Here is a 25,320-nt window from a genome sequence, read left to right as displayed (position 1 = left end):
CCTCCTCCCATCAGTACCACAAGATTTGTTATTTAGAACAAGTTATTAAGTTTTTGGGGGGCATTAAGGGAGAAAACTGGCTGCAAAACAAGGATATAGCCAAAGATTCCTCCCTTTTTTGGTCCAAGTGGGTGTAGCTCTGCAAACTTCAAGGTGGATTTTATCTGCTAGTACCTAATTATTAAATGGTTTATGTGGTTTTGTATTATATGGATTTGAAGCAGGCTTTCAGATTAAGAATTTTTCAATTATATAACAATGCCCCGAGCAGAAGCTGTTCATTTACTTACTTTTTTAAATCATCAAATATATGAGTAAGAACAGAGAGAGAAATGATTAGATATCCTAAAAACTTTCCAAATATTAAAATTATGGAGGTAAAAGGTCGTTTTTAGATAGAATGATATTCCAAAATAGGGTTGAAACAGAAGATAAATGTCATTTATCTAAAGCTCCGTAGCCATTCAAGATAAATTTCAGGGTGCAGTAGTGCTTGTGGAAACTGGGTTTTCTATGCAGTTTATTTTCGGCTCCTTTCAGATATGGTACTTCAGATTAAAGACCCATCCAGCATATTCTCTTCTCTTCAACAGTGGCAGAAGCAAAAGGCTGGAGTAGGAATTTCATGAGCACCAAATAGAAAGATCCCTCCCTGTTTTTCACCATATACATTCCCTATTACTAACAACTTGCAGTTTACAGATTTACCAAGACAGTGACTGTATTTGAATCTTTGCATTTAACAGCTGTCAAGGATTTTTTCTTCTATTAATTTGTCTAGTACCTTTTTGAACTCATTAATGGTTCTGGCCTCCATAACATCCTGTGGCAACTAATTCCACAATGTAATTATTCGCTGTGTAAAAAGTTACTTCCTTTTGTTGATTTAAAACCTGCTGCTGGATAATTTCATTAAATGGGTCTTTATGTGACACATGGTGAACAAACACTTCTGTTCCATCCATGACTACACACTGCTATTAAAGTCACCTCTCACCCAAATTAACTGACAGTTTCTCCTTGAGCAGAAGCCACACCTGTGATCCTGTATAGGTGTTTTTTGCTTTAGCTGGATTTTTCCCTTACCATAAAACAATCTCTTCCTATTAAAAATTTACCAGGTAGATAACTGCTCAAATGAACTAGTATAAGGGGTTTGGGTCTGAGTTTTGTGGGGCTTGGAAATGGCCAAGTGTAAATTCATGCTGAGCTGCAATAACCATTACAACTACAGTGACCTATGCTGTGCACATAAACCTGGTTGATGGGATTTGTCTGATATTTGTTTATAAGCCTGACTGACGAAGGTGGCCAGGCATCTGCAAACCTAACTGATAGATTAAGGAGGATGACTCATTAAACTCAGGTCGAATTAGTTCATAGAGGGTTGGGAGAGACACACATAATGGCCAGATTCTCCCAAGACAGTGTTCAATGGTATTTCCATATGCTCTGTCAGATTATATCTGCCAAGAGATACAATGTACTGCTGTCAGTGAGAGAAAAGGCAACACTGCTGAGTCTTCTCCCAAGGGCAAGTGACCAACCAACAACAGCCAACTCTGAGTTAGGCCAAAAGAAGGCAAGAAAGGGATTCCAAAGCCTAAGCAGGATGTAAGAACTCGGGAAGCAAGAGAAAAGGCAGAGAAACTGCCCACCAATCTGAACACCAGCACTCCATGGAGCAGAGATGGTGGTGAGGGCTATGGCTCATCATTAGTGGAATTTAGCAGAGCGCAGTGGGGAAAGGTGGGGTTGTTTTGTGAGGACTAAGGGCATACAGTGGGGTTGTTAATAGCTGCTCCAGAATCTCCCTCTTTCAACAGACAGTTTTACTGAAATGGACCAAACTGCCTCTAGCACAGCCCAGCCTTTACCCGTATCCCTTGATCACCTCCAACTAAGCATAAAAATATCCATGGAGAAACATTTCATTTACAGCCCACACTTTCTATTACAACAATTATCACAACCCACAAAACCACACCCTGTAAGTTTTCCCTACCAGAGTTGCCATCTTCCCAGCAACTCTTGTAAACTCACCATTGCATCCAAGCCCTTGCTATCCAATCGTCCCCCCACAAAACAGACTGCAGGGGAAAAAACAGCATCATAACAGCTTTGAGCAGTGGATAAGTACCCAGTTGAACAAACACTGTGAATCGTTCACACAGAAGCAGTGGCAGTGCAGTGAGGCACTAACGTTTGAAGAGTGCCAGAAGAGTTAAGACTAGCAACATCACTGAGCTTTTAACTTCTCTGTTTTTGTAGAATTTATCTGGTGTGGTATGTGTGAATACATGTTAACATGGGAACTTTGCACTTTGTAAGGAAGCTTGAAGTGCATCTGATGTACATATTTTTCATTCACTGTCAGTGTAAACACAAAAGTCTAAGGACAAAAGAAATACTTCAGCTGGTTAAATCAGCTTGCTCAGGGTATGCACTTAGCTCAGATAAATAAGATGAGAAATTAGCTCAACTTGCCAATCTTTATTATCAAGCACACTGTTTGTAACTCACAGTAGGTTATCAACAACGGGACCACTTTTGGGAGACACTGTGACATCTGGTATTGATTTCTGGCAGGATTTAGGTATTTTTTGAAACCTCCTCTTCAAATTGGAAAGATAATAAATAAAATGCATACATACTACTAGGCAGATTTTTTTTTTTTATTTCATTAGGCACTAAAATGGGCATAGTTACATACTGCAGCACATCACAAACACAAAGAAGCCATGCTGCTACTTTTAAATCAAAGCACTACCTTCCCTCAACAGGAGCAATGTGAAATGTGAGAGAGAAAAACTATTTGACATTTTCAGCACAGGTTGAGCATGTGCTAAAAATAATGAGAAACCCATTATTCGATTTAATGAAATAAATGTCAAAAAGTTGCTCTTAACTCCCAGCATCAAAAAATAAAGCAAAGAAATGTTCTCTGTTTTAACAAAGGCCCCAAATACACAGTTCTGTAAAAGTTAAGACATTCACAACAAACCATACTGCAAAGTCATATGACTTTGGTCTATTCTAAATGACATGCGACACGTTGCATGCACACTCCTGTTTACACCCAGTATTGAACAGTTCAACAAGAAAAAGTCCCAAATAATATAACTTATGAGGAAACTAGGAATGAGAGTAGCAACTTCCACTAACTCCTGCTTAGCTGAAATTCTTTAATGAAAACATTAAAGAATTACATTACATTAAAGAATAACATTAAATTCTTTAATGTGGCAGTAGCAGCCACAAAAAAAGTGTGATCTAGTTAATGCTGGAAGCAACATTGTATCTGTGAGTCATTATAAATCCGCTAAGAATTTTGCTTAGGGAAAATCTGGGTAACTGGGTATTTTTATTGATAAAATCAGTTTAAAAATACACTAGGAGAAAAATGTTTTTAAATGAGTGACCTAACATTTAAAATTTTGGAGAAGGAATAGTAAAGTATCCAACACATACATACAATTTCTGGAAACAATTACAGTAATTAAAACAACACTCAGTGTTTGGAGGGAGACATTTTATGGAAGGCATTCCAGAAACTGCCTTTCCACTGACACTGATCAACTTGGGTGTGTTCAATTAACAGGAGAAACTAATTTAAAGTAAAAACCCCCGCTGCTGAGAATCATCCAGCATTTACCACTCAACCTCCACCCCCTGGCTCCAAGGATTTAAATCCTTGGACTGTCAGCAGGAGCTTTCTAGATGAGATGATTAATTTGAAAGACTATTTTCACTACTGAGCAACTGAAACTACAATGCCAGTGTTTCCAATAATAAATTTCATCTACAAAAAAAAAAAATCCACTATTTGAGATTAAGATAGCTTTTTAATCAGGCTATCTTACCTCAATACCTACCAGTTTCATTACATTTCAAAATTTTATCTTCTTTCTCTAGGCTAGGCTAAACCAGACAGAGTTAACTCACACTGACTCTGAAATGCCAACACTGCCTAGAAAAGTAGGGATCCAAATCAGAGACTTTTATTTGCTCTATGTGTGACCTTCAGGAATTTCAGGAAAAGTTCAGACTACCAACTGCAATCTTCAGTTTTAAAATAAAATCATTAAAAATTGAATTCAACTAGCTTTGAATTCTTCAGGTAGAAAAAAAAAAATCTCTTTACAGACAGTGATACGGGATGCTGTCCACATGACTGAGATCATGGTTGAGCGAGACAGTAAATTCAGTTTCAGTATGTCTCGTATGAGATCAAAACCACGACAGCTGCATGACACATCGGTTGAGTGTAACCCACTCTGCCAATTCTAATTTTCCAGAGTTATGCTTCATCAGGTAGTGTCTGTCCTTCTGCAGCCAGAATACAGACAGCATAAGCAGTATCATGTGATCTGGCTTATTTGATGAGAATGTGCTACCAGGTGATTTGGTACTGCACAAATGCAGTGTTAATGAACACAGGACCACAGCCCAAAGTACAGAGTAAAACAATTTGTCAAGGTCCACCACACAAGCTGCGAGTAGACCTCAAAATTCCATCCAGTCCTCCTTAATCCTAAGCCAGTTTGCTACCTACTGGGGAGCACTGCTGCCCAACATAGCAAACACACTTTTCAAATTACGATGTGGTTCTCAGGACTTCTTTGGCCACATTTGTTCTTAATATTATCCCTGCTGCCACTGTATCTACAGAACTCCCAGTTCCATGTGATAGCCCTAGGTCCAGAACATTTCCTCTCATCCAAATCTTCACTGCTAACCAGCTGTGGCCCCTGCTGCCCCACTCCTACCCACACAAGCCAAGGGCCATTTCAGCAACTACAGTGTTGACAATGCAAATATTTAGGAAAATGTTTAGCTTGACCAATGTAAGCAACCACAGTGAAGTCAAACAAACCTATGTCCATATGCAAGAGTTTCCAGGGCTTGTTCTCCAAAAAGCAGGACACATTTTTATGCTTGCTAGAAGACACTAAGACACATTACTGAGGATGTGCTATATAACCCACATAAAATAAAACTCTACTCCTACTTCTTTATATGCTGCTCACTAAAAAAGTATTTTAATCGCAGCTCCCAAATGTTGACAACATATAACTGTAGAGAACTACACACACAGATCACTAATTCTCGGAAAATAAAAAAGCAGCTGCCATCAAATGCTTAGCCCGACACATAGAGAGACACACAAAAAAGTAAAGCAAATATTATAAAGTAAATATTAGAAATGTGTTGAAATGCATCTTTGTCCCAGTTTCTGCAGGAAGCAGAGTACATGCCTACAACAGTTCTGTATTGTTTGAATTATTGTTTGAATTACTGTTTGGAGATGGCAGTAGGACAGAGCAAGAAATACACTATTGATTAGAAATTATATCAAAGAAATTGCACTGAAGAAACTTTAAAATACTAAAGAACTCCATAGCTAGCTAATGCTAGAAGTAAGTTTGCCTGTAAAAGTTTTAGTAAGTCCGGTGACATCATATATATATAGATGCAGAGGCCTAACTATAGAGCCACATATTATTTTCCTCTACTATCCTGCCCAAGTCATTATAAGGATTTGATCCAATGTCCATATTTTGCGTATTCTGTAAGATGAATGATGAGTCTGAAGTGGCTTCAATATTCGATAGCAAGTAAACAGGCTCTAAAGAGAATTCCAATTAGAATTCAAGGTACCAAAATAACGGCCAAGAAGACATCCATTGTTTAAAAACAAAACTCTAAAGATGAAGCAAGATATCCAAAAATCTATTTACTATTCAGTGGAAGACATTGGCACAGGTACAACATCTTTCACCAGGGTTTTGACTTGTTGCTGCTGATGGTGCATTTCAGTACACTCTGAGTGAATTTCAAGATAGAATCATCTGCTTTTACAATTCTAGAGTCAGGATAAATGCAGCAAAAGACTACAAGAGTTCTTTTATTCTCCCAGCCAGCCCAAGAAAAAATATATCTATTCCACTAAACCCATTTTTCTGGTACTTCACAAAGACCTTCCTGAGCAATTTCTGTGCAGCAGAGGACCTTTTTGATAAAAAGAAGGTCTCAAAATTTTCATGGCTAGCAGACAATATTTCAGAATCAAGAAACACTGATGCACTGCACATGTCAGAGGAAATGCTCTGAGCTCAGCTGAACAGTGAAGGTGACAGTTGCAGATCATCAGTTTGCCCTAAGACATGCTGTCATGACAGTGTAGCAAGAGGGAGAAAGAGGAGTAAAGTGCTTATTAAGAAAGTGTCAGCACCAAACAAGGCTGTTTGTTCGATGAAACTAGGAAGCTCCATGTCAAAAATTGTTTCACTGACAACACTGTAATGGATATCACAGTGTCAGTCACTGTCAGAGAGTCCCAAATCAGCTAAAACACATTAATCCCTTGGGATTCACAGTCTTCCTGGTACTTATCCCAACAGAAAACTAAGTGACAATCTGATTTTTAAGCACAGTCTTGTCTCTAACAGACAGCAGCAGTCACTGATGACCCTGCTGGCACTTGCCACGTACACTGGACTTGGTCATCACATTAGCTCTGCTGCCATAGCTGTGCCACAAGGATGGGAGTTGGCTGGAATCACACCTTCTGCTTGACCTTGCTGTCCCTTCAAAGACCACACTGCAAGTGGAGCTACCACTGCAGAAGTGTTTTGTTGCTTTAGCTTGCTTTGTCAAAAGAGACAACTTGGACATATTGGCAGAACCTTCTCCAGTAGGACTCCTGGCCTACAAATCTATGCTGGCAGAGGCTGGTTAACAAAGATAAGTCCCACTCATTTTTATGAGACCAAGGAAGACCATCCAAATCACTACAGCATTGTACTACAAGTTTTAAGTGAAGAAACTAGAATTCTGCTATATAGGTTACAAATCTAACAGGGACCATGGATTTAAATGTACAGCAGTTTTAAACAGGATTCTTTCCTTTTCTGCAGAGGCTTTTAGATCACTCACAAGCTGCACGCTTGGAATATGACCTACGTCACTGAAGGGAATTATCCCTCTTCAGGTTTGCCACTAAGGTAGCAGACCCCAACACTAAGTAATCTGCTCTAAATTACTGAGTGCAGTGAACAAGCATCCCCTCCTATTCATACTCGAATGAACTGACTGGTCTAAAGGAAGGAACTATCATAAAAAATACAAAACTATTCTAAGAGTAGCTCCTGTATATCCTGTAGAAACAAAACCACTCTTGTACAAGGAACATGGTGCACCCCTCATCTTTGCAAAGGAAGAACGAACACTTGACAAGGTGTGAAATCACACAGGCATGAATGACCAACACATCCAGACTTCAAATCCTCTCAAGACATACACTTACATCAGTCATATGTAGTAGTTTTACAGATAAAACCCAACAAAGAACAATTTAATTTTACTTCCTGCATTCAAACTATGATTATCTTTGAATTAAATTACAATTATAATTGCTCAAATCAGTTTCCATGCAGGATAATCAGAAAACAAAGATGTCAGCAGCATGGTGATAGACATGATTCACCAAGAACAACGTGGGAAAGCTCTAGCAGAAGTAGGGATAAAACCCAAGCACCAACACAACATCTAGTATTTCTATCTTTTCTTCAACTCAACACTACCTCCTTTCTAGCACTCTTTCAACCAGTCTCTTCCCCATCTGTCTACATGATCTCAAGACTTACAAAGCCCATGTCCTTTAACTTTTTGTCTGCCTCTTCTCATTCTGAGTGCTTCCTTCTCTTAGTTTTTTTCTTAAATATGTCTCTTCTGTGTTTCTTCCACCTCACTAAGGTTTGGATTTCATCCTGTCACAGTGCTCAGGTTTAGCAAAAGGCAGACACGATTCAAGCAAGACAAACCAATGTTTGGCAAAGCAGTAACCTACAAAAGGAAGCACTAAGCAATCTTTGCCCGAGATGCCATCACCACATTCAACAATTTCCTGTCACCTGCAAAAGAAACAAAATAGCCCAGGTTCCCTTTCCCTAAAGGAGAAGAAAAGAGAGGTGACAATAAGGTAACATTATATGTTAGTTTTGTCTTCCTTGTTCTCTACTTTGATCTACAATACATTGTAATTCATTTTATCTAGAGAAGTCTGGGGACTTCAGAAAATTTACCCCAGCTTCAGAAAATTTACAGTCCCAAAGAAACCAAATGCTTGAAAAGCTGAGAGACTGCTCAGTCCACCACCACCATCCCTGCTAATCCAGAGAGCAGAGTGGGAGTGAGGGAGCAGGCACAATTGTTGAAATGAAGTACCAGGAGATGGTACAGGAAAACTAAAAGAACTTATGAAAAATTAGGGCATAGCCAAACCTGCAGGAACCAAGAGCCATGACCCAAGAAGTAAGAACAGGAGGACACAATAAATCAAATTACAATGCCAAGAACAACTTTGCTTGAACGTTGTGCTCATTAAATAAATTCAGTAAAATACCTGTCCATAGGCTATGATCACCCCCTGCTCACATTAGCCACTTCCTCACGGAGCATGCACAGTAAAATGAGTGCAAAATTACATGCAGAAGAGAGAATGCAAAGCCAATGACTACACAGTTAGGTTGTTACATATATGGGAAATGTCAATTTTTTATTGTTCACAGTGCATAAAAATGAGCACCTGGCATACTGAAGACGTGTTCACTTTATGGATTTACCACCTAGAACCCATTCTCCACACAGATATGAAATATAATCAAATATCTTGACTCTGTGTGTGGATTGTCTTCCTGCACACTGGGTGAAAGAATCTATATTTGGGACAACACAATATGCTGGCATTCTGGCTATTTGAGAACTCTCTCAGAGTAGGGAACACTTGATTCTGGGTCCTAATCATTTGGGTCCATTTCAAGAGTATAAAAAAATCTGCAAGAGATACTGCAGCTCCATCAGTCATTTGCTGTTACACTAAAAATAAGAGTGCTGTCTGGACTTTGCATGGAAAGGACCTGAATATTGGCTAGTTTCTTTTTAAAATACCCATTAAAAATGAAAGAAGAAGAAGCAGCAGAAGTCCAGTCATTACACAGGTACAAGAAAATCCAGTGGCACAGGGAGTTTCCACAGACAAAGGATTTCCCACAGCCTATTGTTGGAAACACCGTGATTCAATCGCTCAATTCTTGCTCAACAGGCTGCTGATTCAACCAGAAGAGGATGCTGGTATGTCTCGCCTTCTGCATTCCACCTACTGCAGCCTAAATCAACAAAAAAACTGGCTTTGAGAAAACATGTGACTATATCTCATGCTAGTTTCTAGTTATTTACATTACAATCCTTTGGTTGTACAATATCATCTTTTTGTCAATGCCATTTAAAGGTACACATAGTAAAATAATATATCAGGAATATTTTAACTGCTGCTGTCTCTTTATCTTGCTAAATTCCAGTTGGACATTTCACTAGAAGCAGCTGGTTAGAACATGAAATACAGACTCTAACACACTTTCTGGTTCACTGCTGTATGCAGAAACTAAAGAACAGAAAAATCACCAACATACAAACTTACAAAATAATCAGATTAAATGTGTTTTGCAGCTGGAGACAAATCCTGTTAACACTGTCTATGAAGAACAGTCTGCTTGTGAAAATTAATGACCTGCTGCAACTCCCCAAAGCCCTCAGGTAAGGAATTCAGATGGAACCAGGGAGCAAGTCAGTGGAGGCTATTTTAAACCCAAGCCACTTTACAGCTACTTCCAGGTGCAGCGCTAAATTCAGCAACAGTATCTGTTTCCCAGAAGCAGATTTTAAGCTGCCTCTGACAGGTAACTGGAGATGGGCAGTGCAGTTCCAGAGGCATAGCATGAAGCTAGCCTCCAAAATAAAGCATTGTTATAGAGTTGTTATTTTTCAGAGAACAGACTGTAACTCTGTTCTGCAGCAGAAGTTATATACATTTCTTTTTCATACTCGCAAAGGTTTGTTCAGGATGCTGGCAGGGGAAAGTACAGACAATTCCCTAGAGTGAAGTAGGAAGCAGAGACAGGAGAAGTGTGGCTAGAGGCTAACAGATCAGCCATTACCAAATTTATAATCATGTAGACTCTAAAATATGTTAAATATCTTGGAGCTGCAATTTCAAAACCTTAGGACTGAAATAACAGGAAATGAGCTTGTTTCAACAACACAAATAAGCTACGTTAGTGAAAAAAAGGGGAGAAAAGGAAAACCAACTCTTCCAGGTGTATTTTTTTGCACACCAGCAAAGATATGCACACAACAAATACTGCTGAATTCAATCCTAAAAATCACAAATGTATCACTGCCCTGCCAAAACTGACAAAAACACCTTCACTTCAGGGATGCAGTTACACCTGTGCTCAACCTAAAATACCATGAGTGATCTGAAGTAAACAGGATTTGAGTACGTTGTTGGTGAAGGCACAGACTTGCTCTTTATAGTCCTAAACTTGAAAAAAAATGTGTTTTGCTGATAGATGGCAATAACAAAAGAAGTTAAAAAGTCATTGTTGAAAATTACTTGAAATTCCAATTATAACAATAAGACATCAAATATTTAACAGCTTATAATCAAAATATAAACCAACTACATTTCACTTAAGTCTGGATATATATCATTAGTCTCTAACAATGAGGACTATGTTACGATGTACTAGGTAAGCTTTAAAAATCATGAGTAGTCCAAATAAAAGGAAAAAGTTCTGAACCATCCAATATAAACCAGGAGGTCTGCAATTACAGTGACATCTGAAGTAAAATGTATATTTAAAGACTACATGAGGAACAGTGCCTGTATTTATTTCTGTCCAACACTTGCTGGTGTAGACATACTTTTGAACTCCTTTTAAACATGTATATTTAATTATTTGGATGAAGATTTTTCAGTTAAGCATCTCATCAGATGATTTTTAAAAATATGAAAGGAAAACCTTTCTGCAACAGAAAAACCATGTAGGCATCTCAACAGCACTAGCGGGAAAAGCATTGCTTTGCTCTCCTTTTACTGATTTTAAAAGAACAAAAAGCAATGGCAAGATAATAGCAAGGCAGGTTTAATTGAAAAGCTCTGCTACCTTAACATTTTGCTAAACAGATTTCCCACCCTGAAGGGAAATCAGGGATGTGCTTTTGCCTTTTCTAGAGAAATCCATACAAAAGCGACACTGAGAAGTCTCTGTACAGACACACAGAGCAGGTCTCTCGGGAAGTTGAGTTCTTCCGGCACAATGTGACCTGAAACTGAGCTCCGGCCGCCCTGGACCTGCCCCCTCCCTGCCCGGCTCTGCCACGGAGCCACCGCTCGCTCCCGCCGGGCCGGGAACGCGCCGAGTGCAGGCCGGAAACGTGCTGAGCCCGGGACGGGAACGCGCCGAACCCGGGACGGGAACGCGCCGAACCAAGCGCGGGAACGCGCCGAGCCCGGGACGGGAACGCGCCGAACCAAGCGCGGGAACGCGCCGAGCCCGGGACAGGACGGGACGGGACGGGACGGGACGGGACGGGACGGGACGGGACGGGACGGGACGGACAGCGCGCGGCCGCGGCGCACCCTGGCGGCCACTGCCAGCGCCGCCGCCGCCGCCACCGCGCCCGGAGTTTGTCCGTCCTTTGTCCGTCCTTGGTCCGTCCTTTGTCCAGGGGCACAGCGAGACCCTGATTCATTAAGCGAGCAATCCGCCAGCCCACCCTTTACAAGCACCAGCCAAGTCAGGTGGCAGGAAGGCAGTGGGAAGCAGACTTTAAAATATCGGTTCTCTACAGCCACAGCCATCAGTCTGCTCCTGAAATCAGCTGCCTCACCCATGAGCACTTCCATCTTCCACAACACATGAGGTGGGATCACCTGAGAGTAGGGTGTCTTAACCACAGTGTCCTCAACCATTTCCAAAGCACTACTCATCCCATATTCCCAATGGTGTGAGTTTGGTGGGGAGAAATTAGAAGTTCTGCCACCCTGTAGCAAGCTGGGGAAAAAAAAATATTAGTTGTACCACTAACTTCAGTATTTTATACCTGCCAAAGAGCTGTCTTTCCAATTACATATTGTTTAAATGTAACATTTGTGTCTTTTAAAAGATACTATTTAAATAAGGATATGTTTTCATAACTTTATGAGAAGACATAAATTACCTGACTTACGGTTTCTTCAAATGCTTTTATATAATGATTAAGTTCTCTGTCCATTGTAGCATATTCTAACATGACTTTTTCCACATTGTTAACATCTTCTTCATCATCTGCAAAATAAAATATGTGGGACATGGGTGATCAATTGTATTATTTTCAGGCAGCATTTTTTCTTTACAAATATTTTATTTACAAGAATTCATGTTATGAATATCTAAAGCATTTTTAAGTCTCAGCAGGTGTTTTCAAGCTACTCAAACATATACTTTTTTTTCCCATTTTGCAACTGTAATCTTTGACATTTCTTGGGTAACTTGAACAAACAGCTTACTCAGAAAGACACTTCCCTGGCTTCATGTGAACGAGAGAGAGTATGTGTAATTTCATCTACCAACACCTAGTCATTAGGCAATCAGGATATTTTCTGCAAAAGTTATATTTCATGACTCATCACATTGCCTCAGAAATAGTCAGAAGAAACTTAAATGCCCTCTCAGTACAGTATAGTTTCACAGCTATAATTAGATCCCTTATCCCCAATAAACACAGCTACAGGAAAATCAAAATAGAGCCAGCATTTTATAACACGGGAAATAATGGAAGAATCGACAGCATTGGTGATTCAAGCAGTAAAATTCTAATTGCCAGGGAAAATCAATTAACACAGGTCATGTGATTAGTAATTCATATCCACTTTTATTCTCTTCTGCATTCCTCCTAATTCCACTCCTTTAATCCCTAACTACATCTTTGCTTTCCTATTCTAATATTGCTGTGCATCTGCTTAGATAACGACCCTCTGTAGATGCTACAGGGCTGAACAGCCATAGCTGTATATTCCTGACACAGCTGCATGTACCACACCAAATACTGCCAACTGCGGGAGGACAGCCAGCCACAAGCCCTGAATCCATGCAGGAAATTAGGAAGTTAGGAAACCTAAGTTTAAACTTCTGCTACTTCCATTCATTCCTACCCTGCAGTTTCCAGGTATAGAGAAAGCAGCTGGAAGCAGCTAGACTCTGTGAAAGAGCCCCAAGGTCTGCCATGCAGCTTTAGGGGTTGCAATTTCATGGAGCATTCTTTAAAAGCACTTAAGTAGCCAATCTGTGCTGCTACTTTTAGGAAGAAAATTCTAGTACAGCTTTGTAAATTACTTTTTTTGTGAAGAAAGGAAAATGTCTTCTGATCTGGCAAGCTGGTACATTGCTTAAGTTGCTAACTATGTTATTATGGTAGAACACAAAAATCCATCTCTGCAGAAAGCTGACACAAAGTATTGTACATGGCCATCAGTTTGGGAGCAAAATGTGAAACACATTGCTCAGGGACAGAAACATCACACCATATGAAACCATGATGGATCAAGGAAACAAAGGAAAAGTGCTAAGATATATTTACACAAAAGAAGTTACATAATAAGCTATACTATTTTGTGAACATGGCAATTACAGTCATGATGTTTCCCTTAATTATATATAGGCTTGGTATGTATCCATTTTTCATTAAATAGATGACTGGATACTGCAGACAGAATCTTGGCATTCCTGCAACTTTATTCTGAATAATCAGCATTTCCCTCTCCCCTTCCCCTTTCCTCTCCCCCAGTTTCCATGCCCTAGCTGGTAACTATGATCATACTATTTTTCCTTCCTGCTAGGAAGCATATGAAGTGCCTCCTTCAAGGCTGACACAAAGGACACTCCATGAATCACAGGAAAGGTTTGTGTAGCAAGTAACTGTCATTCTCCTCCCATGGCCAAAATGAATCATATCCACAACATAAAGAAACTACAGCAGCCTAAGTACTTTTTTAATTTTTTAGGGGAAAAGAAGTGCATTGTTAAATACCAAGAGAGCTGTATAAATGCTGTCATTTCTAATAGTTAAACTTTAGGTAAAGAGTAATAATGTTGCATGCAACTTGAGAAATGTATTAAAATAAAGCTCAAAGAGGTGGAACATAGCTCGGGCAAGAGGGACATTATCTCCAACTACATCCTGCTCCACATTCTTCCTGTACTGATTGTTCCACCCATCCACCAGCCTGCTTTAAGTCTCAGTACTGTTCACTGCTGTTTCCCTGTTGCTGTTCTTTCACACACGTTACACATCCTAGGAAATTGCTGACTAACACACAATCATAGCCTGGCCTTGGAGACACTATGGACATACAGACAGATCTGAAAGACACTGTACAGGTCAGCTGTTGTCCATACCCTATTTCTGCTCATTGACAGATGCTAAAGTCCATTTTCTGTCTGAAGTTCAATCCATAGGGTGCTGAGAGCTAAGAGGAAATCTGTGTTGTTCCTAGCCACTTACCTCCCCATCTCTTAAACAAGATTTGAAAGAAAACTTACATTACAAGCTATTCTATTTGCCTTTTAAAAACTCTCATTGTTCTACATTTACACACAGAATAACGTGCTGTGCAAGGCTCCTCTGCTTTCCCTTCCCCTGAAGAGCCAAGAGCATTTCTGCCCCTCCCTAGTAGGGAGCAGATGCAGGGCAGAGCTTGGGTGCACATGGTAACTGTGGGTGACTGTATGGGGGCATAAAGTTTTACAGCTCACCAAGGCAGGGATCCCAGCACTTTCAAGGTGCCTTTACAACAGACTCCACCATAGACTAATCAGAACACACCAGCTGACCTAATCTTACTAAGGAACAAGAAATTAGAAAAGAAAATACTTCTCTCTCCTCAACACCATCCCACAACTCATTCTCACAAATCCCACCAACCCATTGGTTTAACAGCACTACAGTATCAAAAATAATTAAAATTTAATAATCACATCAGGCTTTTGAAAGATTCAAAAGGCAGTCTGTCATTCACTCTGCAAGCCCTGCTGAAGCTTTTGTTTCATATGAGGATGACAGTGGAGATTCACCATAAAGAGATTCAAGGCACTGACTGACTGCCAGCAGACCAGGAACACACTGACTGCTGAATACCCCCTCCAGCCAGACTCCAGCTACAAAGCCAGACAACTCTTCAAAGTACTCAAACCTTGAACTCTGCAGGCCAACAATCTAACTTAAAACCAAAATCAAACCCTTTGCAAGTGCTGGATGAGTGCCTTTCTGTTATCTAATCAAAAGTTATCCTAATCTTATTTCTAATTCATATCTAAGGAATGCATTCCAAACTCTGCATATGCTTTTAGCTACTGCCACGAAATACCATTGAAGTGCATATTGTAGTCTCCTTGTTATCTAAAGATGTTGAGTTTAGTAAGCACTTCTTCACAAGTCATTTCCCTCACCACTCAGAGATTACACATTTTGCAATATTACATTTTTTACTCAGAGAAAGCCCAGTTCAAGGCCATAATTTCATTTTCAAAGGCCCACGTGCATCATGTTAAAATTAGCTGGCTGAATATGTACAGTGTGCAATTATGAATTCCAGCTCACACAACTTTATGATCTCTTATTATAATGGAAACAGGGATATTATTCCGAAAAGTCTCCCTAAAAATTAAAGAACAAAATTACATAAAGTGACTAGCAAGGTTTCAATTTCTCACTTCTAAAGAGACCAGTCATGCTTCAGTGCCTTAATGCTGATTTAAACCACAATCAGTCAAGACTAAGTTATGTATCATGAACCCACAGTGTGGAATATAGTCAAGTCAGCACTGATTTAATACATCCTATAGTAACATTCATCTAAAATTTATCCAAAACTTGCATTTCCTAACATCTGAGTTCATATTTACTTTAGTTTCCTGTATACATCCACAAGTTAGCAAAAATTCTAAAGATTTTTCACAACTACCTCTTTCTGTGCACAAGTTACCACATCAGTATTTGCTTATTTAGGGTATTATGGCTGCCCTGCAGCCAGTACACAGCAATCTAAATAAGCATTCACTTCCACCACAGACTATCTTAAACACAAAATAGTCTGCAATACCATGAAGTTACAGGAAAGCTCCAAACTTACAAATACAAATGTACTTAAAATGAATGCTTAAGCACAATGTGGACTAAAATGTATACATATATACTCTCATATATTGATAGTATTGGCTAATAAAAGTCAAAATTTCAATTTAAAGAAAGCAGGGCATGTCATTTCTGCCTCTGGCACTACATAATAGTCTGTTTTGAAATTTAAGGCTACACGCTGGTTCTCCCATGATTCAAGGCAGAAGAGGAATGGTACACCATTGCCCAAAAATTTTGACAGTAAATTTCAGGTTTTTAAAACACTCATAACACAAACACCCATCTCTTGAGCCATTAGCAACAGTGGTAGTAGGCAGTTGTCTTCATATGCCCCAGCAGCAGATAAAATACACACTTTGCCAGCAGGTTTCAAGTTACTGCTGACAGCAGAGAAACACAAGCTCTCCAACTCCTTGATTTAGTTCCATCTTCTGGAGGATAAAATATGTCCTCAATTCAGGATAAAGCTAAGTATTTTTGCTGTCGTTTTTAATAAGTCCTTCATTTACAAATCCAAGTGTTAAGACTCCCCTCTGCACCCCCAGTTCTGGTCTACTCAAAACTGTTGATAATTCAAGTTGGACAGTAGGTCTTGAAAAAAACTCTCAACCAACCCACACTCTTTCAGAACAGATTCACAACACACTTGGAGACGACAGTAGTGATGCTCAGCAGTGAGAGGATACAGACCTACGTAGGAGAGCACTGTCTCATTTTCCCTGTCTGTCTAGACAGGAGTGAAGCCTGCCACAGCACTCCAGACTACAGAGACCAAGAGGTACCTAAATAGGACACTGATTGCTTCTGAAGCACTGAGGGTACACAGTCACTTTTTCTCCTGTAGATACATGGACAGCTACTCAGAAAACTCTCGTTGAAGAGCTCTTTTTAAATGTCATTTCCCTGACCTGCAACATATTTTATCTACTAGACTGCAGAAAGAGCAGAATGCTAATCCAGAAAATTCTAAACTAAAAGAAATGAGAAGCCATACAAAGGAACAGCAAAAAACTGGAGAAAATCAAATTAATCTCCTGAATGCAGGTGCCTTCACATAGAGAAATGGTTGAAAGTAGAATGCCCAAAATATCTCCATGGAGCTGTCTGGATAGGGAACTAACCACTGCAATTAGTAAGAGAAGAAAAATTACTGCTGATAAGAAGGGCAACAACCATACAGGGAATGGCAATTGGTGGAGTAAAGGGGAATTTGGGGCAGTAATCGCAAAATTTCCCTCCATGTAACAGTCAGAAGCTACTTACTGCTGAGGCTAGTCATAATGAAACCTCCACCTTCTCAGGAAATGCCTTAACTGGGCCGCAGAGTATTTGAAGATATATTTCTCTTGCTGTCCCCTAATGAAGCCACTCTTTTTTGCATAGAACGTTTTCATGCACACAGAGTTAGAGATCGAGCATGCATGAATGATTTTAAAGACCAATACTTTCACCTAGATACCAGACTCCAGTGAAGTGGAGGTGTGTCTCACTAAATTAAATTACATGAATGACAGAAAGAGAAACCTATGAGGTGGGTGGCCGGGCTTGAGCAAGGGGTTGGGCAAGATGACCTCCAGAGGTCCCTTATAGCCTCAGCCATTCTGGGCTTCCATGACATTCTTCAATATTCAACAACCTCACCTCTAAGCCATTTTTCTGGAAGATGGTGAAAAGTGAGTTCAAGCTCAAGTTCTCTCAAGCAAAGGAGGAGAGTTTCCAGTATTCTACCATGGAAAAAATCTGAGTAGAAGGAGCAAAATTGAGAGGAGCACGTGAGGCAGGACTAGGAGTACTTGTAAAGGAAAGACCGGAACAGAAGAACACAGGCTGCACCAGACCTATCACTTGTGAACGACATTTAAAGTTTCATCTTAATTTCTATTGGGCTTCTGTTAAGAAACTGCAAATTAAACTGCAATACTCGAATTTAGGTCAAGCATTTTCCTGTACCTGAATAAAGCCTTCTGAGGTTGTATTTTGGAAAAGAATGGGCTGTGCTTTTCAGTCTGGATTTAAACATTCAATTTATCCAGCAAGTAATGGAGAAAAAATCTTCAATTATCTGTTTCTCTCTGTTTAGGTTTTTTTTTTTTTTACAGTCAGTTGAGCCAAGAGTGTCTGTTAGATTACAAACTATGCCTGATGAAAAAACTCTTGTCTTGTATTACAAACCATTTCCCTGTAGGCTATGACTGTCTGAAATAGGAACAGATGAGAGTCAGTGGCCCAGGAGGCTCCTGCCAATCCCATGGAAGAGAAACCCAAGTACATTATATTGTAGAGAGTCAGAATTTCAATAGAAACGGACCATGCATGGTCTGAACACCCACCTTGAAACATCTCAGTTGCTGAGTGCCCAGTTTGAAACATCTCAAGGGGCCAGCCTTTCCAGCGAGTGGGAGTTGCACAGATTCTGAAAACAGTCATCTCAGAGTGGGCACAGGGAAACTGAGGCACCCAGCATTACTAACCACTTTTGAAAATAGCTGTATTATTCTATAATAACCATGACACTTTTGCTCAACGTGAAACTGCCCTAAACTCCATCGCCAGCAGAACAAGGCCAACAGTGCTTTTGAAAGCAACTTCCTTACAGTACTTATTTTTCTCCAGACTACCAGGAGAAGGCTAAAAAGCTATAATGATCCCAGTTTAGATGTGAGAGTAGTAGCAAGGATCTATGAGACCAGGTATATCGGCCACAGTACCCAATCAGACTGTAATGTAAAGAACAGCATTATCTCTGAACACCAACTGACACTATACTGAGCTAATGAAATAAGCAGGGTTCTCACACAGAATTTGATTTAGCAACACTCCAACATGTGCTGACTTGCTTTGCTGTATAAAATCCAAAGTAAAATATTATTCAACACAAATAGTGATGGTTTAATTTAGGTTGAGGCACACAAATAATACAAAGACATAAACTAATCACTCATAACAGTAAACATACTTTGCTATGAAACAGAAAAATAGTTTTTATATAAATCTACATATTTTTTGCTATTGTAAGCTCTATACTTGATGACTGATGCAGCACCAAGACATGAAGACAGGCAGTACGCACACAAGTTCCCAAACAAATCTGGACTTTTGCTTGACCAAACTCTAAGGCAAAAATGGGCTTTTGCTTGACTACACACTAAGGCCTGTACAATTCCCAGACTACGTCCCTCCCTTCAGACAAAAGAGACCAGCACTTGACCAGCACCTCTTTTCTCCTTACTAAATTCCAAGCTCATGGTGAGGTTAATCTTTTTTTAACCAATAAATGCCTAGTTAATTTTACAGAAAGACTAATTTAAAGTTAACAAAGACAATATAACTGGTAAGCAGAAGCACTGAAAGGAGGATAAAGCATTCACAAGATGAAACCATTTTGAGCAGCAACTTAAGCTCTGCACTATCATAATTCTACATCAGTTTCCTGGCATTACTGTGATATCCATCCAGAATTACAGTTCTCTCTTCAGCAAATGAGTAAATCTGCATTCCTCCACACTATGTCCACAAGCTCAAGAACAGAAACAAAAGTTATGCTGACAGACAAGCAGCAAGAAAACACCAAGGCTGAGGTTTGTGTACATTTTCTTTGGCAAGAAAGTGAGTTTCACAGGTCATTTCCCTAGACACTCATCCCTGCTGTTCCTCTTATGTTCATCCTCTGCCGCTCACCAGCCAGGATAATATAGCCTTTCATAGGGTCATACTATAAATTGGATTAATGAAAAAATTCAAGCTAAAAATAGCAATATGTCCTCCAAACCCAAACTTACGCTATTCCAGTAATGGAATCTGAAGTGCAAGTATTCAAATGGCAGTACCAGTACAATTAAGGGGGTAGCAAACTGCAGCAGGGTAGAAATGGGGGGGAAAACTTCCTAAAATCAACTTATTTGCCAAGAAAAAGGTGAAAGAACCACACCTGTGTATTTTCAAAGTAAGCACAAGGCATACAATATCTTCTTAGAGAAATCTCAGCAAACTCTCATAAAATAAACAGCAAACCTCCCCCATGTTTTCCTAAAATATATATATATAATATATAATATATATAATACATACATGCATACACATACACACACACACACACACACACACACACACACATATCCCACTCTTCCCAGTGGATTTCAACATATGATGAAATTAAGGCTGAAAACAACATTTAATATTTACTACTAATTTTAATGGAAAAGGATTTTCCTATGGCTAACAAAATGTTTCATGCCTCTGGAGGCATGGACACATCTGCAGCACACAATAGTCTGGTTTAGTGCCCCAAGTTGCTGCTGTCCTTGCCTTACTCAGAAGGAGAGATGGGAGGGCTGGGAATATTTAAAAATAAGGGGTTTAGTGCTATCCTTCTACCCAATTCATCCTCTCAGAACTTGCTAAGGTAACACTGGAATTAGGGAAAAATTTTCTTCACACATTTTCCCTTACAAGGAACAGGGAAGTATTTGTTAAGGTCTTGTAATTGCTACTCTTTGATCTCTCAGAATACTTAGTAAAACTGATATTTAAAATGAAGAATTTTATTTCAAGACTTTTAATGGGTCTTTACAATTTTATAAAAGACTCACAGGCTTCTTTATCTGTGAGTCCTCTGGAAATTAATATCAGCAAAATATTTTTTTTTTTCCAACAAGTTCATTTCTAACTTGTTAGATCTTTTTAAATCACAATTTCTTCTGTACTCAAGACCTCTACTGGCACATTATGAGTTCTACAGAGATAATCCATGCAGTTTTTATTTACAAGTCAACTGTATTAATGCTTTCTCTTACCAAAAACCAATTCTTCTCATATTTTAAATTGCACTGACAGGTGAAAAATAAGTATTTTGGTGTGAAGTGCAAGTCTGTCTCTAATAAAAGGCATGATTGTTATGAGCCAGAAGTAAATAATATCATCAGGTTTTTCGCAAGAAAAACTTTGCTTGTGTTAATGAACCAATTATATTTCTCATCTCAGAGAAGCTCATTCAAAGAGTACCTTCATTAAACTAAATGAAGTAATTACTTAGAATTTCCTCCATTTAGGGGAAACAGGAAATGGGTCGGAAAGACTTTTCAGAAAAAAAAGTATCAGTAAGATACAAAAATAAGCCCTTTTCACCCAAGACCATCAAGATTCTCAGAAACATTACTTCTCTGTCCTGATGTGGAGGCAGCCTAGCTCAGAGCTAACAAGCCCTCATCACAGCTTATTTAGTCACTGTAATGTTTCAGTAAATGTAGCTGTCTTGGTTCTGGGCTCATATAATATCTGAGTCTGATGAAGCTACTTCTGAGCTGAAAACTGCACAGACTGGACTTGTGGCACCACAGGAAACAGGAGCCACATGGTGCATCAGCACTGTCCTAGGCAGACGCGGGGCCATGACGTGGGACAGAGCATGGGACAGTGGCCTCCCAACGCAGCTGAGATCTGGATCGTGCACAGGTCTCACCCTCAGTCCCTCACTGCACACAGGTCAGTCCTGCTGCTGTGCACAAAGTGCTCAGCAAAGCTGAGTGACCACCAAAGTGCCCACCAAAGCTGAGCGACCTGCTCTCTGCAGGTGCAGCACACACAAAGCCCCATGAGCAGACTGCAGTGTGCATGAGCTCTAGTACAAGGGAAAGCAATACAACACATATCAAACAGGAAGGTAAGACCAAGATAATCCCCTCACTCCAAGACAATCCATCACTGTCTTATTTCAGCACAGTTCAGTGGTCATAGTTACATTCACACACACAAAAAACCCCACAGAATCCAAGCTAAGTTTCTGCAACCAACTGCAACAGCTTCATGCAGACACAAACACTCATCAAGCACTCAAACGTTAACATTACCAACCCAAAATGAAACAGATGGGGGAGGAAAAATGCCAAAATATGTCTGGTTTTTAGATGCCCAGTATTTTGATTAGATGCTTAAAACATTTTTTTTTCTCTGAACCCACACAGCCTCCCAATCTAAGTTCTGATACTTCTGCTTCTACAACCCTTGGCATTCCTGACTTCAGAATTTACGAGAAGGTTATCAGTAGCCCCAGAGAGAGCATGGCTGTTCTTTTGCTAACCAGCTGGGGCATTGGCTGTATTGCAACTGAGCAGCAAGCTCAGGGTGGGAAAACAATCCAGTTTTATAGGCAGCTTTTGAGACAAATCTGGCTGGCAGGCAACTCCACATTTTACACCACTGTGAACAAAGTAGTGAAGTCTCTTAAAACAGAGCTGACCAATACATAAAGGAATAAACAAAAGACAAATCAGATTCATAATATACAGCTGACAATAGAAAGGTTGAAGTTCTAAAATCAGAAACAGTCTGATCAGATTCTGTCAGATTCTCAGAAATGTGAAGGTTACTAGAAATTGATACGAGTATCATCTCCAAACTTAATTTTTGAGAACGCAGATACTTCCATGTGCTTTGGATATTCTCCAGTTTCTGCTGAAGAGAACTGACAGACAGAACACAACCAAGGTTAAACTAAAGCAATCTAGAAAACCAGTGTCTCATGCAAGCACAGGTCAGGTGATGTTCTCCATGCGAAACATCCAATTCAGCATGAATCACATACTGATATGACACTTGAAGTGCCAACCATGCCACAGTACTAAAGTTAGGGCTTTCAGAGCCCATAATTCCTCAAAATGACCAAAAAAACCCCAAAACCCCAACACAAAAAAAAAACAACCCACATAATCCTCTTACACAGACTAGGTAAAGGCAAAGACTGCACACAAACTTTAAGTGTAATGAAAACCAGCATTTTTTTCTGCCTCTAGCAGGCTTCCTTTGCATAAAACCTCTTCTGTGAATTGGCAGATCTCCCCTTTCTGGCCCGAATTGCTGGTATGTGGCATTCATTCTGCTGCTTGAATGCTGGTAACTGACAGAGCTAAATCTTCCCATTGCTGAAATTTCATTTCCCACAAAATTCATACAAAAAATTTGTCCTATTACAAGGAGCTGCTACTTTATTATCATGTGGAAAATGCACATCTCTGTCCAAAAAAAAGCCATAAAGTCTGTATTGCCTGGGTCTCTCATACACATACAAATATTTATGATTTTGAGAGGAAACAGGAATTTGTTTGATGGCTTACAGTACACCACGGATGATGGTCTCTCAGTGTGTTTTTTAGATAATGCTGTTATCTTTGTCCATAGTAGGAAAGAAGGAGCTTTGAGGGGCCTTGTGGCTTCTCAAGGGGTAGTTTTGAAAAAAACAGGAATATAAACTGAAACTGAATGTGGAAATGTTCTGTAACTAGATAAGAAGTAAAAGGCTGCCTCTGTTCCATACTTAAACAGAACTGGTATAATATGACAGCTCTCAGTCATTGTGTTATTAAAATAAATTAAATTCAGAACGACAGGACTATGCTTGAGATTTGTATGGCTAACATACACTAGTTGAGAGAATTTTCTCTCCTTTATACTGATATGCTCTTGAATTTTGTTCAATTTAAAATCTGTTTTTCTATAAAAGTGATTGGGCCAAGTCTGTACACAAAAGTAGATTCAGTGGAGAAGTCTTGATTACCTTGAGACATCAGGCCAGACTACATACCTTTAACAAAGCATGGATAAAATCTAAAAATACCAAGAAAATACATAATTTGAATGAGTTATGGCATACCTAATTCTCTCAAAAACAGCTGTGAATTAGATCCACACCCGCAAGTAATGAACTTCAAAAAATGAAGTCTTGTGAAAATGTCACATTAATCTACCCATGCAGTAAAGAGTCTACTCACCCACTGCTTACTAAGATGATTAGTAAGGAAATCACAAGTTAAACTTTATTCATCTAAAGAAAAATAGGGAAGAGGTTGCAAGGTTGATTTAACTCAGAAGATATTATTGTCACTTGACATTTACATGCAATGTATAATTCCATTCCCACTTACAGTCTGGGGAAAGCCTGTTAAAATTACTTCCTTAATGTGTGAACACTTCTTTGAATTGTGTTCTTTTCATCTGCCATCTTCTCCTTAAGCCAGCTGGCTCCTTTTGTTAAGCCTTTTTTAATAGGAAAGTTCATTACATGTAATTTAGAGAGCAGTTTGAGATTGTCACCTTCTATTGAGCCCTACTGCACATGCATATTTCAGAGCACTCTATAGTATATGTTGATAGTGTCAAAAAGGCAAAAGGTTCACATTTGTATGCTGAACAACTCTAGCATGGGACTAATCAGAATGACCACATCTATCTTCTCATTTTCATCCACACAGACCACTCCTCCTTCCATTTATATGCCAGACTACTCTTCCCCTTTGTAAAAGCTAACACCTTTGTGGCAACAACAGAAGTTGCTTACATGGAAACACCACTAGGAAGGCATTCAAGTTTCTTTCGTCATCTAGAGAATGATCAGCATACTGTCCTGCTTAATCCTGCTGCTATGGCTTTCTTATTTCTTATTTTTCCTTGTCCTTCATTACACATTTCTTTACCACTTGCTCCTCTCCCCTTAGTCTTCCTTCTCATCCAGTTCCCCCATTCCCACTTTTTTTTCCTGAGCACTTGCTACTCTACTTTTTGATTCTTTCTCTATGTGTAAGTGCTATCTTCCCAATGACTTGATCCCAAGTCTTTGGGGGTCACCTCTTACTTTCTCCCATCCTTTTATGTAATAGCAGCTCTAACAGACTCACAGCTGTTGGTTTTCTTTTATTGGCATAAAGGTCCATAAGCAAGAAAAAAAACACAAACTGAAACAACAATAACAAAAAAGGGCTTAAGTTCCCCAGTCATTAGTAGTAACTGCTGTGTACTGCAGTTTGGGAACTAACCTAACATAAACACTGCCTGAGGGTGGCTGGGCAGTGTGAGTGACAGCAATTACTTGGTTACTACGAGCCCTACATAAAATGGGCACCAGTAATGTCACACCCTTGTTCAATGTCTATGAGGGGTACAGGGATTGTTCTGGTTTTTAGTTCGTTTTAAGAAGGGGCTGACTGTATGCTGACAATTTTGCAGATGCATCCTATCTTTAATGGCACATAGTCTATAATTCAGGCAAAGACTCTAAACAAACAAGCATGAGACTAAATCCTGCTAATTGCATTTTACTTGAAAAAGCTCTCTCAGTAATTCAAAGAGCGAGCAGCACAAATTACTCATGCCTGGAAAGTGGGACTTACACCCAGACTGACTAAAGCAGATCAACTTGTGAAGTTAAAGATGCTAAAGGTGACTTGTTCATGATCTACCACTACAATCTTGAATATTTCTGAACATACTGGGCTCTTTGATTATCAGATAGAAATGTAAGATCCAGTGCCT

The 25,320-nt window shown here is 39.5% G+C and overlaps 1 protein-coding gene across 1 annotated transcript in view; it reads right to left on the bottom strand.

Moving 5' to 3' along the window:
• The window catches only part of NSMCE2 (NSE2 (MMS21) homolog, SMC5-SMC6 complex SUMO ligase), a 133,001-nt gene that overhangs the window by 93,369 nt on the left and 14,312 nt on the right, over positions 1 to 25,320 (bottom strand). Inside the window, exon 3 of the mRNA XM_069005473.1 lies at positions 12,067 to 12,173. Within this exon, the coding sequence (XP_068861574.1) occupies positions 12,067 to 12,173 (107 nt within the window). The remainder of the gene's footprint in view (positions 1 to 12,066; positions 12,174 to 25,320) is intronic.

Source organism: Aphelocoma coerulescens, chromosome 2 (assembly GCF_041296385.1).
Source record: "Aphelocoma coerulescens isolate FSJ_1873_10779 chromosome 2, UR_Acoe_1.0, whole genome shotgun sequence".
Classification (NCBI taxonomy): domain Eukaryota; kingdom Metazoa; phylum Chordata; class Aves; order Passeriformes; family Corvidae; genus Aphelocoma; species Aphelocoma coerulescens.
This window is presented reverse-complemented; position numbering and strand designations above follow the sequence as displayed.